The sequence below is a fragment of the Medicago truncatula genome, chromosome 8 (genome assembly GCF_003473485.1).
Source record: "Medicago truncatula cultivar Jemalong A17 chromosome 8, MtrunA17r5.0-ANR, whole genome shotgun sequence".
NCBI lineage: Eukaryota > Viridiplantae > Streptophyta > Magnoliopsida > Fabales > Fabaceae > Medicago > Medicago truncatula.
The window spans coordinates 11085713-11105812 of NC_053049.1; the positions used below are offsets into that span (position 1 = coordinate 11085713).

Here is a 20100-nt window from a genome sequence, read left to right on the forward strand (position 1 = left end):
TTTAGTATTTGATACAATTCGTCAATTTGGTTTAACTAGTTTCCAAAAAAAAAAAATGGTTTAACTAGTTTGAATTCAGGATAAAAGAGATGCAGATTATAATTTATACTTAAACAAAGTTATTATTTAATTTAACAACTAACTATCAACAAAAAATAAATGTTTCATGTAAATATTATTTTACTGGATAATCGTCTAAGAACAAACCCATTATCCTTCCAAAATTCTACATCAATACCATGTTTAGATATCCTAAGATATGTAAGATGCGATTTCATGCCAAGCCGTACAAATTTCTTTCCAACTACCTAAAGAGAATTGTCTTAAAGTTTCATTTTTGGCATTGGTAGGTAACCACAACCACAATTTATCCCATATATAATTTTCAAAATTATTTATTTGTTTTGATTATAAAATAGTACAGTACATATACATAAAAAAAAGTGTTAACAAAGTGAATTAGGCTAACCAGTGTCATTAACTTACTAAATTAATTTGTTAAGGAAAACAAAAGTAATAAATTTAACAATTTTTAAATTTTAAAAAAAGTAAATCTATCCCTTTTCATCATTTCCCATTATAATATTTACTATTTCTGCCTTACATAAAGAACTCTTTAACATTCCTCCTTCATATAGGATCATAACTAGATTACACATAAGCTTAATGTGTAGCCAATTTGGGAAGGTGATGAATGATATGATGATCATAATCTATAAAAAAAAAAAAAACAGAGAAGATAGATCCGGATCCACTGTACTATCACACTATTATACCACTATAATTTGGTGACATTTACCAAATTTGTGCCACCCTATAGTATAATTCATCTATCCACCACCACCCAACTTTCTATTTTCCTTTTCGTATTTCTTTTTTCTTTTCCATATTAAGAAATAAGAAAAACAGACACAAACTTAGGTTACTAAATCCTACCTTAACACACACACACACACTCTCTCTCTCTCCATTCTCATTCAAACAAAAACTCCATCTTCCACTCACTCAAATTCTCTTTCCACACCAAATCCAATGCCACCAATTTCCTAAACCTCATCGAAAAACAAACACAAACAACAACATTAACAACTACGAGAAAAAACATCATCATCGTCATGTCAGTATACGATGCAGCATTCATCGACACACAACTATCCAAAAAAACATCAATCTTCGGTCTCCGTCTCTGGGTTGTCATCGGAATCCTCGTCGGTTCTCTTATCGTCTTAACTCTCTTCCTTCTCTCTCTATGTCTCACCTCCCACCGCCGCCGCAAAAACCACCATAAACCAACCAAGCTCACCCACTTCACTCCCGTAGTCTCCAAGGAAATCCAAGAGATCATCCACGCGCCACCGTTACCAGAGATCCACGTCGACACAGTGAAGCTTGAGCTCCGACGTGTTTCCACCAGTGGAGAGAGTAAGGGAGGTGGTAGTGTGTGTGAAACTGCGTCTTCTATTGGAAGTGTTGGACCGGAAGTTTCGCATCTTGGGTGGGGGAGATGGTATACGCTAAGAGAACTTGAAGCTGCTACTAATGGTTTGTGTGAAGATAATGTTATTGGTGAAGGTGGTTATGGAATTGTTTATAGTGGTGTTCTTGTTGATGGTACCAAGATTGCTGTTAAGAATCTTTTGAATAACAAGTATGTTTATGTTACTCTTACCTTAATTTATGTTAATGTGTTTTTTTTGTGATCTATTGTTGTTTCATTCTGTTGTTTGGTCTATCTCAATTTGTGTAGAAATATTTGGTAATCTATCTCAATTTATGTTGCGTAGTTTCCACCGACTTTGTCGATGACTAACTATCGGGGAACTTCACTTGTCACTTTTAATGAAGTATCCACTCCCAACTACGTTTTTTCCATCTATAAGGCTTGAATTTGAAAAGCTGTTGAAGGAATCTGAGTCTAGTTTTGCTCGGACAAATGTAATGTTTGTGTTTGGTAATAGTTTAATGATTGTTTAGTGTTTTCTTAATGTGGTTACCAAAGAGTAAAAGATTCATGGTCTCTCTTATATATGTAGAAATTTGATCTTTTGAATTGGAGAAAGGATTGAGGCACATTTTTTTCTTTTTGTATTATTTTTATTTGATTTGGGAGAATCACAAGTTTATAGCTAAGATTCATGGTCTCTCTTCTGTTTTACTCTTGCTATGGTTTTATACTTTTTAACCATTTTGTGTGAGACTGTGAGTTATCCTTGTCTTGTATTGTTTGGAGATGCATGTTATGTAAAGTGATTCACTTGTGTGAAGAAAAGAATTGTTTTTCTCCTTAAGTCCTTGTTTTCTTGCAACTGAATTAACAATGTTGTTACTTTTCAAGGATTTAGTAATATCATACATTGTTTTGATTTTCATTATTTTATTACTTACTGTTACTTTACTAGTACCTAGTTAATGAAAGTTGTTTGTTCTTGTATTTGTCTTTCTCTAACAAGTTGACATTTTGTGTTTAACTCATTTTCAGAGGCCAAGCTGAGAGAGAATTTAAAGTTGAGGTAGAAGTAATTGGTCGTGTTCGGCACAAGAATCTTGTTAGGTTGCTCGGATATTGTGTTGAAGGCGCATACAGGTGTTTTTCATTATTATTTTTTTCAAATTTAAAATTGTTGAATTTTAAACATAGAAGCTAAAATGTTGTTTAGCTTGAATAGATTTATGATTTGAATTGTGGATTCATATTACAGGATGCTTGTGTATGAGTTTGTTGATAATGGCAATCTAGACCAGTGGCTGCATGGAGATGTTGGACCTGTAAGCCCTATGACATGGGATATCCGGATGAACATTTTATTGGGCACAGCAAAAGGGTAATACGTTCATGATTGAATATGCATACATTGCTATCTATACGGATATATAAAAGGGATGCTAAATTTTGGTGTAACCCTTTTTCAGTTTTTCTTCCATTTTTAAATTATTTTATTATTAATCAAATTGATGCTTGAAATGTTTTGTTCAGTGATTTTTGTGTATCTTTTCAGATTGGCTTATCTTCATGAGGGTCTTGAACCAAAAGTCGTCCACCGAGATGTGAAATCAAGCAACATACTCATTGATCGTCAATGGAACTCTAAGGTTTCTGATTTCGGTCTTGCTAAGCTTCTGCATTCTGACCACAGCTATGTCACGACTCGAGTGATGGGGACATTTGGGTTAGTATGATTTGACAAAGCATATCTCTGTTACCAGTTACAATTACTTTCGTTTCATGTAAGAACGCAATGTGTTGCTAGTTGAGGTCTATTGACATTGTCTCTATCCCTTTCTCTTTCTGCAGTTATGTTGCACCCGAGTATGCCTGCACTGGAATGCTGACCGAGAGGAGTGACGTATATAGCTTTGGGATACTTATCATGGAACTAATCACCGGAAGAAGTCCTGTCGATTATAGCAGACCGCAGGGAGAGGTAACGACAGTTTTGAGATCATTCGTTCTACACTCGCATATGCAGTTTTCTCGCTTTTCTCCTTACTGTTGTGGTTTGAATTATTTCAGGTAAATTTAGTTGAGTGGTTAAAAAATATGGTTGGGAGTCGAAGAGCCGAGGAAGTAGTTGATCCTAAGATTTCAGAGAAGCCGTCTTCAAAGGCTCTTAAACGTTCCCTATTGGTTGCTCTTCGATGTGTTGATCCCGATTCCTTAAAGAGGCCTAAAATGGGACATGTGATCCACATGCTTGAGGCTGACGACCTCTTATTTCGCGAGGTATGTTTCTTTTCCTTCTCAAACTAAAAAATGTACTTTAATGAACTGAAAACAGGTATATTTGTTTTAACTTTTTGACGAGACAAAATTGATTCTAGAGGTATATAATTGATTTTGACATGTTTGGATGTTCTCGAATGGAGTTGATTTTTCCTCCAGAGTTGATTCTAACTTGAAGCTAAAATTTGGAGGTTTTACCTCCATAATTGTTTCTTAGCCATAAATTTATTGCTCAGCCTACTTTTACATACATGAATGTATCCTGACATAAGTTATTTTACTTCAACTCACTTTTAGTTAAAATCAATTTTAAGGAATCAATTAACTCATAATCAATTTTTGTCACACAGAGTTTAACACATCATTTTTCAAACCGGAAAGTTCAACATTGCTGTAATGTAATACTTATAACTTGATTCTTTCTCCTTCCTGTATGCAGGATCGAAGGATCGTCGGAGAATCTTCTCATTCCAATCGCGATTATCAACGAGAGCATAAGGGTTCGAGTTTAGGTAAAAATCGGATAGGTGGAGAGATCACTGATCAAAGTGAAGATGATAGTAGTAGTAGAAGTCACCATCAGCCAACTAAGTTGAGATGATAGTATATATAGTCTGATAATTGAGATAGCAATCTGTATTATTTTTGTTCCTAATAGTTTTCCAATATTTATTTCTACCTTAATGAGGGAACAAGTTATCATTTTTTCTTCCTCATTTGTTATTCATTTATAATTTTGTATACTCTATTATTCATTATCATAAAAATTATAATTATTTGTCTCTATGTTTACAAGTCAAGATAGGATAAGCTTTACATAAAACTAGTACCTTTCATAATGTGCAATATATATATATGATCAATTCCTTTTTCTCTGCTGTAATTTGTTTTTGGTATTGCATATCTTGGTCCCATTTGAAAATGGATTGAAGTACTTGGCACTTTATGTGGCTAATTGGTTGGTGGCCCTTTTATATGCTACTCCAGCTATGTTGATGGAATCAATTTCATTGTATTATAATTATTGCTAACTTTATATTTTCATTAGCTCATTATTGCCAACTTTGTTGTTTGGATGCATGTTAGAAATGGACCTGCTGGCCGGCTAATCATGATCAAATTTATCAGAAATTTCTTGTCATTATGCTTAGGTTTCCCAAATGAAAATGCAAGCAATGTTTTTGCTTGTGAGTAAAAAAAATCATTCTTCAAGAATGCTAATAGTAGTTACTAATAACAATTTCGTATAGTTCGGTTCAAGAAGGTATAATTCAGTGACCGTAAATGTAGTTCGGATTCGAAAACACGGAACTCGTGCACTGAACCTTTAAATCAATTCGGTTTGGGAAGAATCATTAACGGTTTGGTTCAATTTTACCGAAGTGATGGTTCTAACTTTCACTATATTGTGGTGAACATGAGTGATTTAATTCATCTAGACTTTTTTTATTCTAAAAATATGCATGTGAAAAAAGCAAAAATCTGGTCATAGATTTATGTTTCACTATATATCAACATCAAACATGCCAGGACATACTTTGTCCTTTTAAAACAAGCTAACCGGCACTGATAGTTGGCTAATTGTGAATGTAGCATTGGGACACATTTGTTTTACTACATCTTACTTCATTAATCAATGGTTGGTTGGTCGGTTTGTTAAGATTTGATTGTGCTCCTCTTCACTGCCATTCATATGTAAAAGAAATTACTAGTACTATGCACTTTGGACCCTGACATTGACTTGGTCAGTAGCAAGAAAGCTTTGTCAAAATAAGATTAAATTTTTTATAATTTCTGACATTTTATCTTGTGTGGACCCTCTTTGGATAAACTAATGTTCCCATTTTTCTAACATTGTCATTTTTATAACCTTCCAAGGATTAAATGGGCGTTGGAAATTTGAAACCAGAATCTCAAGTCTCAACGGTTCCAGTCCCCAAAATCTCTATTGAATTAAGTAGAATTATTTAGAGATAAGCATATTTTGCATTGAATTTTTTAATCCACAAAATCGCTCTCTTGAAAAAATAATTGTTTACACACTTAAAAATCACAAACTATGGGCATTAGCCAATAAAATGTTAAATATTTAAATAAATCTTGAAAAAAAATACTTATCATGCAACATCATACTATTTTTTTAGTAGATGTAACATCATACTTATTTCTTGCAAAATATGAAAACTACTTGTTCCATTTGAAAGTAATTATGGTTTATGATTTTTTATACGATAAATGTAAAGGCCAATTTGTTGCAAATTTTTTCCTTAAAAAATATATATTTTTTTAAATATTATAGTGGTATACTCAAGTCTAATATTAACTTCGATTCAACTTTTTTTTGTAGTGGTCGGGGTTTGAACTCCGGATCTTGCAACTTTTTTTTTGTAAGTGGTCGGGGTTTGAACTTCGGACCTTACATATTTTATGCATTGTCCAATCAACTGAGTTAAGCTCACGGGAACAAGCCGTTTGTGTCTTTTTTTAACATTTCCTGTCTCTACCATGTACTATGATAGTTTTGTTGGTAAAAAACAAAAATAGACAAGATTCATAAATAAAATAGATAATGAATTTCTTATAAATGACTTAATTGTTTTTGTCAAAAAAGTGTATTGATAGTTTGTTTAGTAGAAAACCAATTATTGATGAATTTTACTCTGTAAAGTGTTGTCGAGTTCAACTTTTTTAAATAGTTATTGTCAAATTGTTTTGTGTTTACTTAATTTACATTTTTACTATCCATAGATCATTGTGATTTTTTTCTTGTTAGTAAATTTAATATATTAATTTTAAAATTTATTTCTTTATATTTAGACACCACCACGTAAATTTTATGCTAGCTTAGTTATTATTTAGTGTAATTTTGTTACAACTCAATATTCAAACACAATTTGTCAGCATTTTTTTTTCTTGGATCTTTCGTTGAAAAGTCAGCTCTTGTTTAAAATATGGATCATGGGTTGGAGAATCGTGCAATGATCATGTGACTATCTTAATGCCTTTTTAATGTTGGGACTTGTTAACGAATGTTTTTGGGGTATTCTTTAAGCATTTTAAAATGAGAAATCATTCCATAAAAAAGTTAAATATTTCAATTTTCAATACAATGATTACAAAAAAATTCAAAAAATACATTTTAAAGGTCTTAAAAAATATTTCGGAGACACTCATTAACATTTTCTTATAATGGTTGCCTCCTAGACCAACGAGGTACATTGTGTTCTACCTAGTTTGTTCAAGTGTGAGATTCTTAACTTCTAGGAAATTTAATCAAGGAAAAGGATTCCTTAAAAAAATCAAGGAAAAAGATTTGAAAAGTTCCGGGATGATTTCAATTTTTTTGATAAGACGGTCGATGTTGAGCAAATGTGGTATAATACAAAAAAAATTATGAAAATGGTTCTTTTCGTAAGATCTTAAACCACTCTTATACTTTTCATAAGTGAATGGTCGAACCCGTAATGTATTTGAGTCAACTGGTTGGTTTGGACGTTTTACTTAAAAAGTTTTTTTTTTCTTTGACATATATTCTCTTTTTTTAGTGTTAATTCTCCAGTTTTTAGGTAAAATTAGACCTAGAAGTATGAAATATGATCATGAGATAAGTAAAATTTGATCCTAGAGAAAGCTCAATCACTTGATTGCATATTCTTCTCTTTTTTTTTTTTTCAATTTAATGGACACTTTCAACTACTTCTCATACTCTTATAATCTTTTGTCAAGCTATTAGAAATTTAACTTTTTAATAATCTTATAATCTTTTGTCAAGCTATTAGAAATTTAACTTTTTAATAAGTAAAGAATTTAAAGTTTGAATCTAATTCCTACATACTGCAACATCTCTATTGACAGAATTATGATGTGGGACTATAATCTTTTAATTTTAAAGGATAAATTTGAATAAAATAATTAGCATACATTAAAGTTTTTTAAAGATCTTAACTTAATGATTCACCTATTATATTATCACAGTATAGAGAAACAATGGTTAAGTTAAAAACTTTTCTACCCCACTTTTGAATTTTTATAAGGAGATCACCAATACACGTGGAATGTAAATAGTCTTATATTAAAAGACAAATAAAAAATAAACTTATAAGTATGGATTGTATTTATTCAAAAGAATAAATACCGTTTAAAATTGATCACTTGCTTATGTTATAAACATGCCTAATATAATAATGAAGTAAATTTAAGATGATTAAACAATAAAATATCAGACTCTCAGACATCTGTTGATCTATGTTGCGAGAGTTATGTTCAATTAGTGTAAAGGCATCAATACTTGTAAAGAAATATCATAATTTCAAAATAATGGCTGTCAAACCTGCGTATGCATAATTTCTCATGTTATATAATCATCACTTTTATTCTTGGTGTGCCATAATATAAAGTTCGGTCACGAGATAAGTATAGCTTAATCAAGAATTGTTCCATCCATAAATCGAACTAAACACATACATGTAGCTAACCTTGTCCATTTACTGTTGTCAATTTACTGTAATATTTAAGAACATGCATTGAGAGCTGCCACTGCAGCAACATAATCAATTCAAATAAAACTAAATTTCTCCTTCGGTTTCGTAGTATTTTGCTTTTGAACAGTCTAGCTACATTTTTACTTCTATTTTAAGTTACATTTTGCCACCAACAGAAAGAGAAAAAACTGGAATTGCAATTTTCTAGTATATAAACTGCTCTTTACAATAATGAAATTGAACAAATAGCAGAAGAGCAAAATGGAATTGGAATTGCTCGGTTTAAATATATACATGCTTGCATTTGCAAGTATTGTTGAATGATCAATGGAAAAAAATAAATTGATTCGTGGTGGAAGCAAAAGAGGAATCCACTTTGTCATGACTCAAGAGGATGCCACAACCTTGTATTCTTCCAACCATTTCCAGACTGTCAGCAAACCAGTTCTTTCTCCAGTGAAGAAGAGACCGCCTGGGGCTATATCAACTAATCCAACTTCTTCCTTTGCAAACAGTCTACCCCTCTCTGCAAATCTGTAGATTTTAAATGTATAAACTTGTTCAGAGCCAGTTCAAGATTACATTTCAAGTTTACATAACAACATGATGGTGTTGGTAGCAAATTTACTTACGATGGCAGTTCGTAGAGGTGAACTGAATTATCTCCGGCTGAGCAGAATATTATAGGCTTATTTTCTGGATCAGTCATCCCAGAGAGTGTAACAACACCCTGTAATAATCAGAATAAAAAACATGAACAACCTCCTACCAATTTAATCACTACAAACAAAAAACAACCAAATGATGTTCAACATAATATAAAAAACTTCAACCTATGCACAAATGCTATATATACAAGCTAAGTAACTTACATTTTCCACATTGTGTGAATATGCCACTTCCAAAGTCCCTGCTTCGTTTTGAAACCAGACCTTGATGGTGCAGTCAGATGAACCGGATAACAAGAACTTGTCCCAACAAATAAGGGAAGTGACTGCATCTGTATGTGCATTGAGTGTCATTGTACACTCAAATGTGTCAAGGTCCCAAATCTGGATTAAACAATAAGAAATAACTCAGAAAAACATATAAAAAAACAACAAGCAAGTGCAGAGCTAACATAAAAGAACAAAAGACCACCAAAGATTCATAGATTAGAGTCCGTATTCCCAAACAATAGAAATACCTTAATGGTTTGATCCTTGGATCCTGAATACAACATCTTGGAGCCCCCAACAGCTAGGCAAACAACAGATTTAGTGTGGCCACATAGTGATGCAACCAGTTTAAAAGGGGAATTGGCTTCGGAGCTGCCTCTCCATGCAGAAATTACACCATCCTGTGATTTAAATAAAAATTTGACATTAACTGATAGATAACAGAAATATCTATTTTCAAAAGTAGGAGAACAAAATATACTATACAACTAGTGGTAACTACTCCCTCCGTCCTAAAATATAAGCAAAAAAATCTCATTTTCTTTGTCTCAAAATATAAGCAAAAAAGACCAACTTTTATGCTATTATTATGTTTTTTCAAATAAATCATATTTTCCAATGTAAAATTAAATGCAAGTTGCATTCAATTTGTTCTCCTTTTTGTTTTCTCCATAATTTTTAACCAATGAGAATTATTTTTACATCTTTACATGAAACTTATTCCAAGGAGAACACAAAAAATTATACCTCAAATCACTAAGTGTTAGTTTTCTTAATAAGTGTGAATTAGTGTTTTTTGCTTATAAATTAGAACGGAGGGAGTAGAGAATAAAAAATCTTATTTATCTAGATAACAACCATAAAGCAATGTGTGGGTAGTTACCTCTGCTCCAGCTAAGAGTGTATGAGTATCCTTAGCAACAATCATAGCATGGACTTGTCCCTTAGGTCCATCAAGAGTAAAAGGTGCAGCAATTGAAATATGCCATGCCTTCAAAAATACCACAGTGACAAAATCAGCTTACAAAATATGGTCATATATAATTGATAAGAACACACAATGAAACAAAACAGTGATTGTAGTAAGAAAAGCCTACCTTGACAATGTCCTTCATACCAACAAAAATCCATGGGCCCTCACTGATCAAACAGGTAACTTCAGCGCCCAGATTCGTCACATCAACACATTGACCAGTACGGCAGTCCCATGTCCGAAGTGTCCCATCCGTGCTGCCAGAATAAAGTTTGTCTGATCCATCCGGAATTGTCATTCCAGTGATAAGCTGTTCAAAAATATTTTAATTAAACTACTTCAAATATCAACACAGAAAGGAAGCCTAGTTTCAAACATTTCTCAAAAACATAAGGTGGTTATTAGTATTATTATAAAGTCTAGTACCTTCTTGTGTCCCTCAAGCTTTGCTATTGAGGAAAACCCATCACCATAAAACCATGAATGTAAATTCTGGCACTGATCACCATGAACACAACTGTCATTCACCCAGTATTTGCAGATACTCAGTGAAGGCTTCTGAGAAACTTCATCTACTTCTGTCCCATCTCTGTTCAAGACTGGTTCAGTATTATGTTTGGGAAGGGAAGCCTCAGCAACTTCTGTACTTGCTTTGTCATCTCCAGTCTTTCTATTCAAGATAGTCTTTGTATTATGTTTGGAAAGGGAAGCCTCAACGACTTGAGTCGTGTCTTTGTTATCTCCAATCTTTCTATTCAAGACTGTATTCGCATTAGGTTTGGGAAGGGGCTTCTCATACACATACGATGCAGCCTTCGTGTTATGTTTGGGAAGGGGCTTCTCATACACATACGACGAATGGTGCTTCTTTGCAGCATTATAATATCCAGTATCAGCTCTGCAAGAAGACGGGTATGATGTCGTTTCACCTTGTGAAGGGTAATGCCGCTTCCTTGCAGCATTATGATATCCAGCGTTGGCAGCATTGCAGGAAGCAGTCGATGGTGCTACACTATGAAGAAACCTACAAGGATTTCTGTTGCATTTCCCAGCGAGCCAATAAAAACATGTTTTCCCGATGACTTGTTCAGTTCTACTACTCCTTGCCACTTTCACATCCATGATTGATTATACTCTAAAAAATAAAAATAATACATTCCAATAACATCCAAGATCAGCCACATTATCCTACCAACAACAATTGAACACCAAAAACAGGAAGCAGTGGAACATGAAGAACTCCTCATGTAAAATTGTTCATTACCAAACTTTATAATGCCCTATTATAAAGTTTTCAATGAACAAAGAAACAAAAAATAGTACATTGCACTATTGCAGAACCTCCATAGCAAATATCCATATCAGAATTGGAGGATTCAATCAATGTCCAATACCCAAATCAATGTATCTCTAATCCTGATTCCTGAAACCCTAATACACAAAATAAATGAAACCCTAAAATTGAACACACATTGTAGCAGATGATCCATATTGGCGCGAATCAGGAACACACATTGTAGCGGATGATCCATATTGTCACAAATCATAAACCCTAAATGATCCACTGTATCCTCATGCAAAGTTGTTGATTACGAACTTTATAATACCCAATTATAAAGTTTACAATGAACAACGAAACAAAGAATCATACAGAATTGGAGGAAATACCGATAATTTACCATCGTTATCTCAATTTCCCCCCAAATCATCTCTAATGGTGAAAACCCTAATAAGTAAAATAAAAGAAACCCTAAATTTGAAGCAAAGAACGAAATAAAGCTTGATGGTTGAATATTGTTGCGGATGATCCATGGCAACAGAGGTTGTGAATGAATCGTAACCGTAAAAATGATCGAAATAGCAATTACCTGAGAGCGATAAAGTTGAGAATCCGATGAGAGTTGTTGAAGAGAAGTTGAATTTTGAATGAGTTGTGAATGAGGAGAGTGAATGAGTTGTTGTATGTATAGTGTATACCTTTGTCTGGTTCGTAAATTGTACGCAAAGAATGTTTCCTCCTTATGAACTTCTTTGCAAGGCCCATATTGTTTACTATATACACCTCTGATCACTGTTATGAATGATGTATACGATCTATATTAGATGAATATAAAATGCATACTTTTGTTTATAATAGTGACCAGAGAGTTTAAATTATGAGAAACTCTTTTGACAGTTTATTTTCCTACTCAAGTCGTTTCTCTCGCGCTCTAATTTTTTTCTTCAAAATACCCTTTGTTTAGATTTTTTAATCTGAAAAATGTTTCGGCTTATATAATATGAAGTGTGTAAAAATTGAAGGTAGTCATAGAACTATGTTGATACTTGATTATAGTTTGTAAAAATATTGTTCAAAATGTAGAATCTAAATCTTTTACGAAACTTCTGCATATATAATTTGAAATGTTTCAAACTCTCTCGTAATACCATGCTAGAAGCAAATCAAAGTGTAAAAATATGCATATTTTGGATTTTTAAAGTTGAACGTTTGATACAATTAGGATTTTACAATCCAAATTGTGTCAGCAATATAACAAGACAATTGTGTTTTGGTTGATACCTTTGTTTTTGCAAAATGACAAATCGGGATTGATTTAAACATGCATTCAATCAAATTACAAGCAAATACTTTTAGATAAACGATATGAAATAACATAATTTAGACACGTGTTGTACAAAGTAACACCACTATCCACATGTTACATCAAAATATTCTAACACAAATTAAAAACATCAATTGTTTAAATGTTACATCAATAACATAAAACTATTAGGTATCCCTAGCGCTCCTATCTCCACTATAGTGCCTACGACGATAAATCCGACCACCCTAAACCTCTTGCAAAACATCATTTTGTGCTCTCTTGCTCCACCACACTAGCCCCATGATGGCTAAGACATGGCCTCTGATGCGCCATAACCTTCTGGTCATGTCTAGCTACTGATGATCTATGCGCTCCTCGACAACAATCTCATCAAGGGTCACATGCCCAGGTGGCCTCGAGATACGCATATCCTCCAACAGAATTATGATGTATGGATGTGAAATGACAATAAACCATGTCATGCATCCAACAGTTATCTCTACACCAGTCGAAGTAAGCAAGCCCAAATCATGTGATGCAATTACATAGTTAAGATATTGTCTGCATGTAATGCCAAATGATTCGTTGTGTGGTCGTCAGATAATCTGCAATGTCATATGGATGTGTGGGAATTTAAAAAGGTCAGACTATACTTAAAATAAAATAAAAACATTTGATAGGTTAATAAATCACTCCTAAACTATAACTTTTTAAATTAGGTTGACCTATTTTAGCAAAATCCGACTCTATGCGACCTATTCCTACCCATATGCTCCAATGACCGTAATTAGCAATAACTATTCGATGATCCTTAACGATTTATAGCAGTAATTATTTTATCATCACGATCGATGGTCACAGTCCTCCGACTACATTTTTGAATATTCATATTAAATAGTAATCAACCATGAAGAAGATGTTAAGAATTATAATTTCTTAAAAAAAAGAATTGTAGTTAAAAAAATAATTATCGATAACAATATATAAGAAATATAAAAAAATGGTTAAATTTTTATTATTTCAACTATAATCTTATACAAATTTATTTTTAAGAGTGATATGTTATAGATGTTATTAAAAATGAATAATAAATTTTATTATATTTGTTTTATTATTATTAAAAGTTAGAAAAATTTTGTTACAATTTAAAAGGCACAAACCTCATTTTATATAATTTTAATTAAAAAAATGTCATAAAAAAATGGTTTATTGAATAAAAAAAGAGGAAGAGACGGACAGAAGTAAATAGTTGTCCAAAAACTATTTCATATTTTTTTTAAAATGTTAAAAAATATACGGACGGTTTCCTCTTGCAAAAATAAATAAACGGACGGCTCAAAAATGACTTGTCAGATAGCATGAAGCCAAAAGCGACGTTGACGTAAACAAATTTTAATTTTCTCTTTTGAGAGGAGATTTTAATTTTTTGATTATGCTATTTACACGCTTTCAAAATCAATTTCGCATTCTCTAAAAAAAAAAATCAATTTCGTGTTAATATTTTAATCAATAAAGACCAAAAAAAATATTTATTAATTAATTAATAGTCCGCGTAAAACATCAAGTGGTTTGGAAAAGAAAAAAATTGAGAAAAATGAAGTTTCTTAGCACTGAACCACGGCGTTATAATTAACGAGTAAAAAAACAAAAAGGTACACAATTCCACAACGGACAAATAAAAAACCCCCACGTGTCCTCCCGTAATCTAAAAACCCTTCAAACCCCGTTACTTTATCAAAACCATCCTTCTTATCTTCAACAAAAATCAACACCTTCACCAACCACCACAGATTATTCTAAACGCTTCAAACAAACCCAAATTTCTTTAGACACCAAATTTATCTCTAACCTTTTCCCTTTCTGATCCTCTCATCTGAGGTATAAACAACTTCTCTTTCATTCTATGTTTTCTTGTTTATGAATGATTAATTGATTTTTTAGTTTTTTTTTTATATTTATTTTTGTGAATTGATTTGATGATTTATGATGTTTTTTGGTTTAATTGTTTATTATTCGACGATCTTACTGTGGTTGATCAGATTTATATGGTTTGACTTTTCTTGTATTTTGCTTTTGATTAGATTGTGTAAATTTTATGGCTGATTTTTATTTTGTTTATTTTAATTTGTTGATTCTATACATGCTTGAATTTGAGTTTTATTGTTTAAAGTTATGCTTTTTTTGGTTTTTTTAGTAGATTGATTTTTTGGTTTTAGATCTGAAAAGGGTTTTGGGAAAATTGAAGGTCAACGGATTATTCTTTTATGGATCTTGTGTTTTGCTTCTTATTATTGTTGTTGTTGTTGATGATGATGATATTGTTATTGATGATGATGTTCTTTTGAAATCAATAATCAAGGTAATGGTTCCTGAAGTGGTTGATTTTTTATTACTTTGTGGGTTTTTATTAAGGTTGTGTGTGTTGTGTTTCAGTTTTTTAGAAGAACCAAACTGAATTGAAATAAACTGCTGAGAATATGGTACCTAAAATCAATCTGAACTTGTTTCATTATATTCATGACCTTGACTGGATTTTTGGTTTGAAACTGGTAATTAGCATGAACAACAATTAACAGTGTGTTTCGGAACATGTCTTACACTTTTTAATGCTCTAAAGTGTAATAGCATGTGTCTGTATGCAGGGCCGTTCCTTGGCAAAGCAAGGAGCTCTATGGAGCTGGGCCTCCGATTTATGGGGGCCTCAAATATTTGTAGGGATAAGGGTATAATTGTTGGGGTGTAGGATAAAAAAATAACACTTTTATTTACGACAGAATCTGTCACTAAATGCTCATATATTTAACTATAACTTAATTATTTATCACTATAAGTGGTGTTAGATTTTTTTTTAATTTTTTTTTAACGAAAATTGTCAAGATTACAACCGGGCCTCTAAATTGTCAGGAACGGCCCTGTCTGTATGCTCTAGTGAACTGGTTATAGGTGACAAAACAAACATACCATAAGAATGTTTTTGCTTCAAGCAACTATGGATTTGGTTTGGTTAGATTTGCTTGTTTATTTTGATGTTAAAAAGAGCTGGGTTAAAGAACTTTCAATAAGATTGGTTTTAAGTTTTGTTTGGATTTGATATTTCAGTTTGTAGTTTAGAAATTAAGTTCACTGCATACAGGTTTTGTTGGAAACTGTTGTTTTGCCATGATTTACTATCAATCTGTATGTTTTTCGGAATTTTGTAATTGCAAGGTATCTTACCATCTAATTTTGCTGATGCAGTAAATGAGTCGTTCACAGGATCCACACCCAAACCGTTCTTTCTTCCCTTTCGGAAATCCTTTTCGGACAAAGTCACATAAAGGCGGCTCTCACATGTCCCCACAGTTACTTGCAGTACTACATGGTTTCGAGGCAACATTAGCAGAGAGGCTAAGGAAGCTTATGCCCAAGAGCAAGGATGAAATCCTTAGCTTGGCTTGGATGACTTTGGCTATGAAGTCACTTTGTGAAACTCATAATGACATACGTACCCTTATAACTGATCTTGAGCTACCAGTGAGTGTTTGGGATGACAAATGGGTTGATGTCTACTTTGACATAAGTACAAAGTTGCTAGACATTTGCAACATATTTAGTTCTGAGCTTTCACGTTTGAATCAAGGCAATCTTCCGCTTAAGTGTGCCTTGCACAATTTAGGTCCAGCCTCATCAAAGTCGTTTGTTCGGGCATGTTCCTTACTCGATGACTGGAGGCGCCACATTAATGCTAAGAACCCTAGAATTGAGAAATGTAGCACCATTCTAGATGGTCTTGTAGGATCACTTGATCTTCCTAAGGTTAAAAATTCTGCTAAAGGTAAGGCTTTGATGCAAGCTATGTATGGAGTCAAGGTGGAGACCGCATTTGTCTGCAGTGTGTTTTCTGCAGCATTCTCTGGCTCTTCAAAGAAGTTGCTAGACTTGGACGTGCCTGACATGCATTCATGGGCGCCTGCTTTTATAAGCTTACAGAATCTTGTAAATGAGGAAATTAGAGTTAGGTTATCTGGTGGGAAATTTTCTGTATTGATCGAGTTGGAAGCTGTTGATGCTGTTGTGAAGGAGTTATATCCGACTATCCAAGGTGGTGTAAATACCGAAGACAAAGTTGAGCAAGAATCGCATTTGAAGACTGTTGAGGAATTAGGTGTGGCTGCAGAGAAGCTTTCCCAAGGAATGGATCTCCTTGCAAAGGGAGTGGATGGTTTCTTCCAAGCAGTTTTGACTAGTCGTGACACTTTGCTATCGTCTCTGAGGTTTGGCAAAACTGTAAATGATCGTGTCGTTGGCCGAAACTTAGATCAGCAAGTAGTTTACTGATAATAAACTAGTCTAATTCTGGTAGATGTCGATGTGTTGGGGGGATTTTCTGTTTGTATTCATAGTATTTGGTTTGTTATTTTTAAGGGTAGAATGGGTAGTAGATTTTATGGTTATGGCATGGTTGAGCGTAAATGTATATGTGTGAGTGGGGTGTTCTCTGTGATGTTGAACAATATAAAATATATAAGAAGTTTTATTATGCCTACAATGTACCTTTTGATTTATTTTGCTCGTATGATCTTCATCTGCATACAAATGTTTATCTTGTGCTATACTTTTTGATCTCTTTGATTGAAAGATAAAGGAAGGAAACAGTTGATTCTCTCCCAGTTGGATGAGATGTGGTTGTTTGATTTTTTTTTTCTTAGGGTAATTTGAAGTTTAGCTCTGAATTAAGGTAAAATCTAACAAAAAATTGTTCCACTTAAAAATAAAACTCAATTCTTCCAATTTATAGGGCAAATTTATTAACCATTTGAATTCAATTATTTATTTCAACTTAGTCTCTTAGTTACGAGAACTTCTTTCACCTAAGTTGTTTTTAAAAGATCACAAATGTTATAGAAGTATGCTTATACTGTGCACCACTTGATCCATCAGTAACTTATATTACAAAGAGTTCTCATTAATTTTTGATACCTGGTCAACTTGTAGCAGCAAGAATAAAAATGAGGAAGGCTTTTCTACCTTCTTCAATGATTGCTTTCACAAAAACAGAAATAATTGAAAAAACACAGTAATGGATTATGTTGCTTAACATTGTCTAATGGATTAACTTGAAAAACAAGAGACAGAGTTGAATTTCTGAGAGTCAAGACTATCTAGGTGTGCTCCCAATCACTCTTAATTGTGCATGTAAATTCTTAAACAAACAATGTTCTTAGTTATTAGAGAGAAACTCAAGTATCACTTCATTATCTCTTCAACTCCAACCACCAAATCAACATTATATCCCTCTCTTAATTGTGTTATCAGAGAGAAACTCTGAAAACAAAGTGTTTGGAGGGATGTCTGTGTTTTTCAGTGAAACCTTGAGAACGAGAACAGGTGAATGCAATTTTTCCTTAACATACATTACTATGTCCAATCATATGTTATGAAACATCAATACCTTGATTTTTCTCCCTTCTTTTGCCCTCAATTCTAAACATCATTATCTCTCTTATTTTCTTCAATTTTTGTCTAAAATCACTCTACCTTCCCATTCAAAAAGATAGAGGATCCTTGCCCTATATTTTTTTTGTCAAGTAACCTAGTGGCTAGAGAAATTCACCTTAAAGATGAATAAGTGGGGTGTTTAGGGTTCACACCTTGGCCCCTGCACAATATGTGCATTATCCCTTACCAAATGAGTTAAGCTCATATGACTCCTTATCCTAATTTTACACCCCACTTAATTGACTGATATCAGTATGTTGGAGTTTTTATAATGCTTAATTGCGTATTTTTAATGCATAGATCCATGTATTCACATTATATTTGTTAACAATTTCATTGCCACAACCCCGGTGATTTCCGTCAAATAGCAACTAACTCAATTTTTTTCTTTCTTTACAAATACTAAACCAGTTTTTTATTCCTTAAAAATTGGTGAAGTGGGCATTCGTGATTTTTCGTGGGTGAAACTTGCCGTACTATATAGCATTACTGTTGTCATCGAGAGCTTAACTCAGTTAGTATGGACAATGCATAATATATGCAAGGTCCGGGGTTTGAACCCCGACCACAAAAAAAAAAGAAAACATCACAACAACAAACATAAAATTTTGATCACCTTAAAATCTATGACGTATTAATTCATTAAAAGTATTACAAATACTTGAATGAATAATCTCTCAACAATAGCTTTAAAATACATATTGAACATTTGTTAACATGTAGGTTTCCATCAACGAGAACTCTTATCTTTTGACTTCGATTCTCTCTACAAATGGGAGAAGAGACAATTTCCGTCATCAGAATCACAACCTATACAGAGGATGGTCACTTATGAGAGTTCTCAATATTCCGGAATAGATCATCAATAAGTGTCACTTGCATTTGAGCTCATCTCAAATAATTAGTTCCTATATAATTAGTTATATTATTAGCTTTTTTATCAAGAAAAATAATAATATTTCTTTAAAAAAATATTATCATTAGTTTCTTTTAATTTGATGAATAAGCAATTAAGATTCATACTTAATACAAAAAAATATCTACGTAATACTAATATAATATTGAAATACAAATAAAAAGAACATCCAATATTATAATATTCCAACATGTATTATTTTCGAATGCTATAATCAATGCACATGCATTTCACAAAGGAAAACAAAATGGAAAAGAGAATCCAAGCACTGTAGTTTCTAATTTTGCAAAGATGATAGTTAGGTTCATGCATTTGATTGAACTTTCCTAAGAAATCACGAGGAAATCCAATGTGAGAATTTTCCAGGAAAGTGATAAAATTAGATCCATGGTTTGTTTATTTACGTGTTGGAATTGTCAAACCGTCGTTTAGCAAGGAGAAAATCTCTCTCATTTTCATTTTATAGTCACATACTAACGTTTAAGTTTAATTCCCCTAAAAATTTACCTAACAAGTTCTTTTTTTATTATTAACTAATCCGTTTGATACGCTTTTTCTACTACGATAACGTATGTATCACCCATACATGAAGGTAAGTCATAGAATATACTATGAAAGATTGGGAAATTCTTCCTTTATAAATGGTTTTTTTTTTTTTTTTTTTGTGTTAGGGTTTGAATCTGAACCTTACCAACTGAGCTAAGCGGACTTTGAAAATGGTCTTTGAAAAATACATATACTTTCTATTTGTCTAAAATTCAAATTGATCTTTTGTCTAGAGACTAGAAAGAATTAACATGCATGATGCACGGTCGCACCCAAAATAGTAAGCATATGCTATTTTTTTCTACGAAATTTGGTTTAACTTGATTTGCCTTGTTTCATGTGGACCATAATTTAAAGTTGTAATTTTGTTAAGTTTGTTGACTGGTTATTTTTTCATACTAAAGTATCCTCACGCCACGCGTACGATAGAGGCTAAATAAATGATAATGTCCAAGAAGGACA

At 32.8% G+C, this 20100-nt stretch overlaps 3 protein-coding genes across 3 annotated transcripts; 2 read left to right on the plus strand and 1 right to left on the minus strand.

Moving 5' to 3' along the window:
• Positions 1–897: 897 nt before the first annotated feature.
• LOC25500838 (probable serine/threonine-protein kinase At1g01540) lies at positions 898–4505 on the plus strand. Its single transcript, XM_013589332.3, has 7 exons — positions 898–1648; positions 2480–2584; positions 2700–2822; positions 2997–3167; positions 3293–3422; positions 3512–3721; positions 4161–4505. The coding sequence occupies exons 1-7, from the start codon at positions 1116–1118 to the stop codon at positions 4320–4322; spliced, it is 1434 nt and encodes a 477-aa protein (XP_013444786.1). The 5' UTR covers positions 898–1115; the 3' UTR covers positions 4323–4505.
• A 3770-nt stretch (positions 4506–8275) lies between these two features.
• On the minus strand, positions 8276–12121 carry LOC25500839 (zinc finger CCCH domain-containing protein 48). Its single transcript, XM_013589333.3, has 8 exons — positions 11982–12121; positions 10540–11248; positions 10238–10423; positions 10024–10131; positions 9389–9541; positions 9075–9254; positions 8835–8932; positions 8276–8736 (listed from the first exon to the last, which is right to left on the minus strand). Exons 2-8 carry the CDS (start codon positions 11233–11235, stop codon positions 8589–8591), a joined length of 1569 nt encoding a protein of 522 aa, XP_013444787.1. The 5' UTR covers positions 11236–11248; positions 11982–12121; the 3' UTR covers positions 8276–8588.
• A 2293-nt stretch (positions 12122–14414) lies between these two features.
• On the plus strand, positions 14415–17236 carry LOC25500840 (protein BPS1, chloroplastic). Its single transcript, XM_013589334.3, has 2 exons — positions 14415–14576; positions 15936–17236. The coding sequence occupies exon 2, from the start codon at positions 15939–15941 to the stop codon at positions 17013–17015; it is 1077 nt and encodes a 358-aa protein (XP_013444788.1). The 5' UTR covers positions 14415–14576; positions 15936–15938; the 3' UTR covers positions 17016–17236.
• Positions 17237–20100: the final 2864 nt, after the last annotated feature.

Excerpts from the sequence above, each read along its gene's own strand:
- LOC25500838 (XM_013589332.3), top strand. The coding sequence starts at position 1,116 with ATGTCAGTATACGATGCAGCATTCATCGACACACAACTATCCAAAAAA. Across the intron at positions 2,823-2,996 it reads TTATTGGGCACAGCAAAAGG|ATTGGCTTATCTTCATGAGG; the intron begins GTAATACGTTCA and ends GTATCTTTTCAG. Across the intron at positions 3,722-4,160 it reads ACGACCTCTTATTTCGCGAG|GATCGAAGGATCGTCGGAGA; the intron begins GTATGTTTCTTT and ends TCCTGTATGCAG.
- LOC25500839 (XM_013589333.3), bottom strand. The coding sequence starts at position 11,235 with ATGGATGTGAAAGTGGCAAGGAGTAGTAGAACTGAACAAGTCATCGGG. Across the intron at positions 10,424-10,539 it reads AGCTTGAGGGACACAAGAAG|CTTATCACTGGAATGACAAT; the intron begins GTACTAGACTTT and ends ATTTTTGAACAG. Across the intron at positions 8,737-8,834 it reads CACCTCTACGAACTGCCATC|ATTTGCAGAGAGGGGTAGAC; the intron begins GTAAGTAAATTT and ends TAAAATCTACAG.
- LOC25500840 (XM_013589334.3), top strand. The coding sequence starts at position 15,939 with ATGAGTCGTTCACAGGATCCACACCCAAACCGTTCTTTCTTCCCTTTC.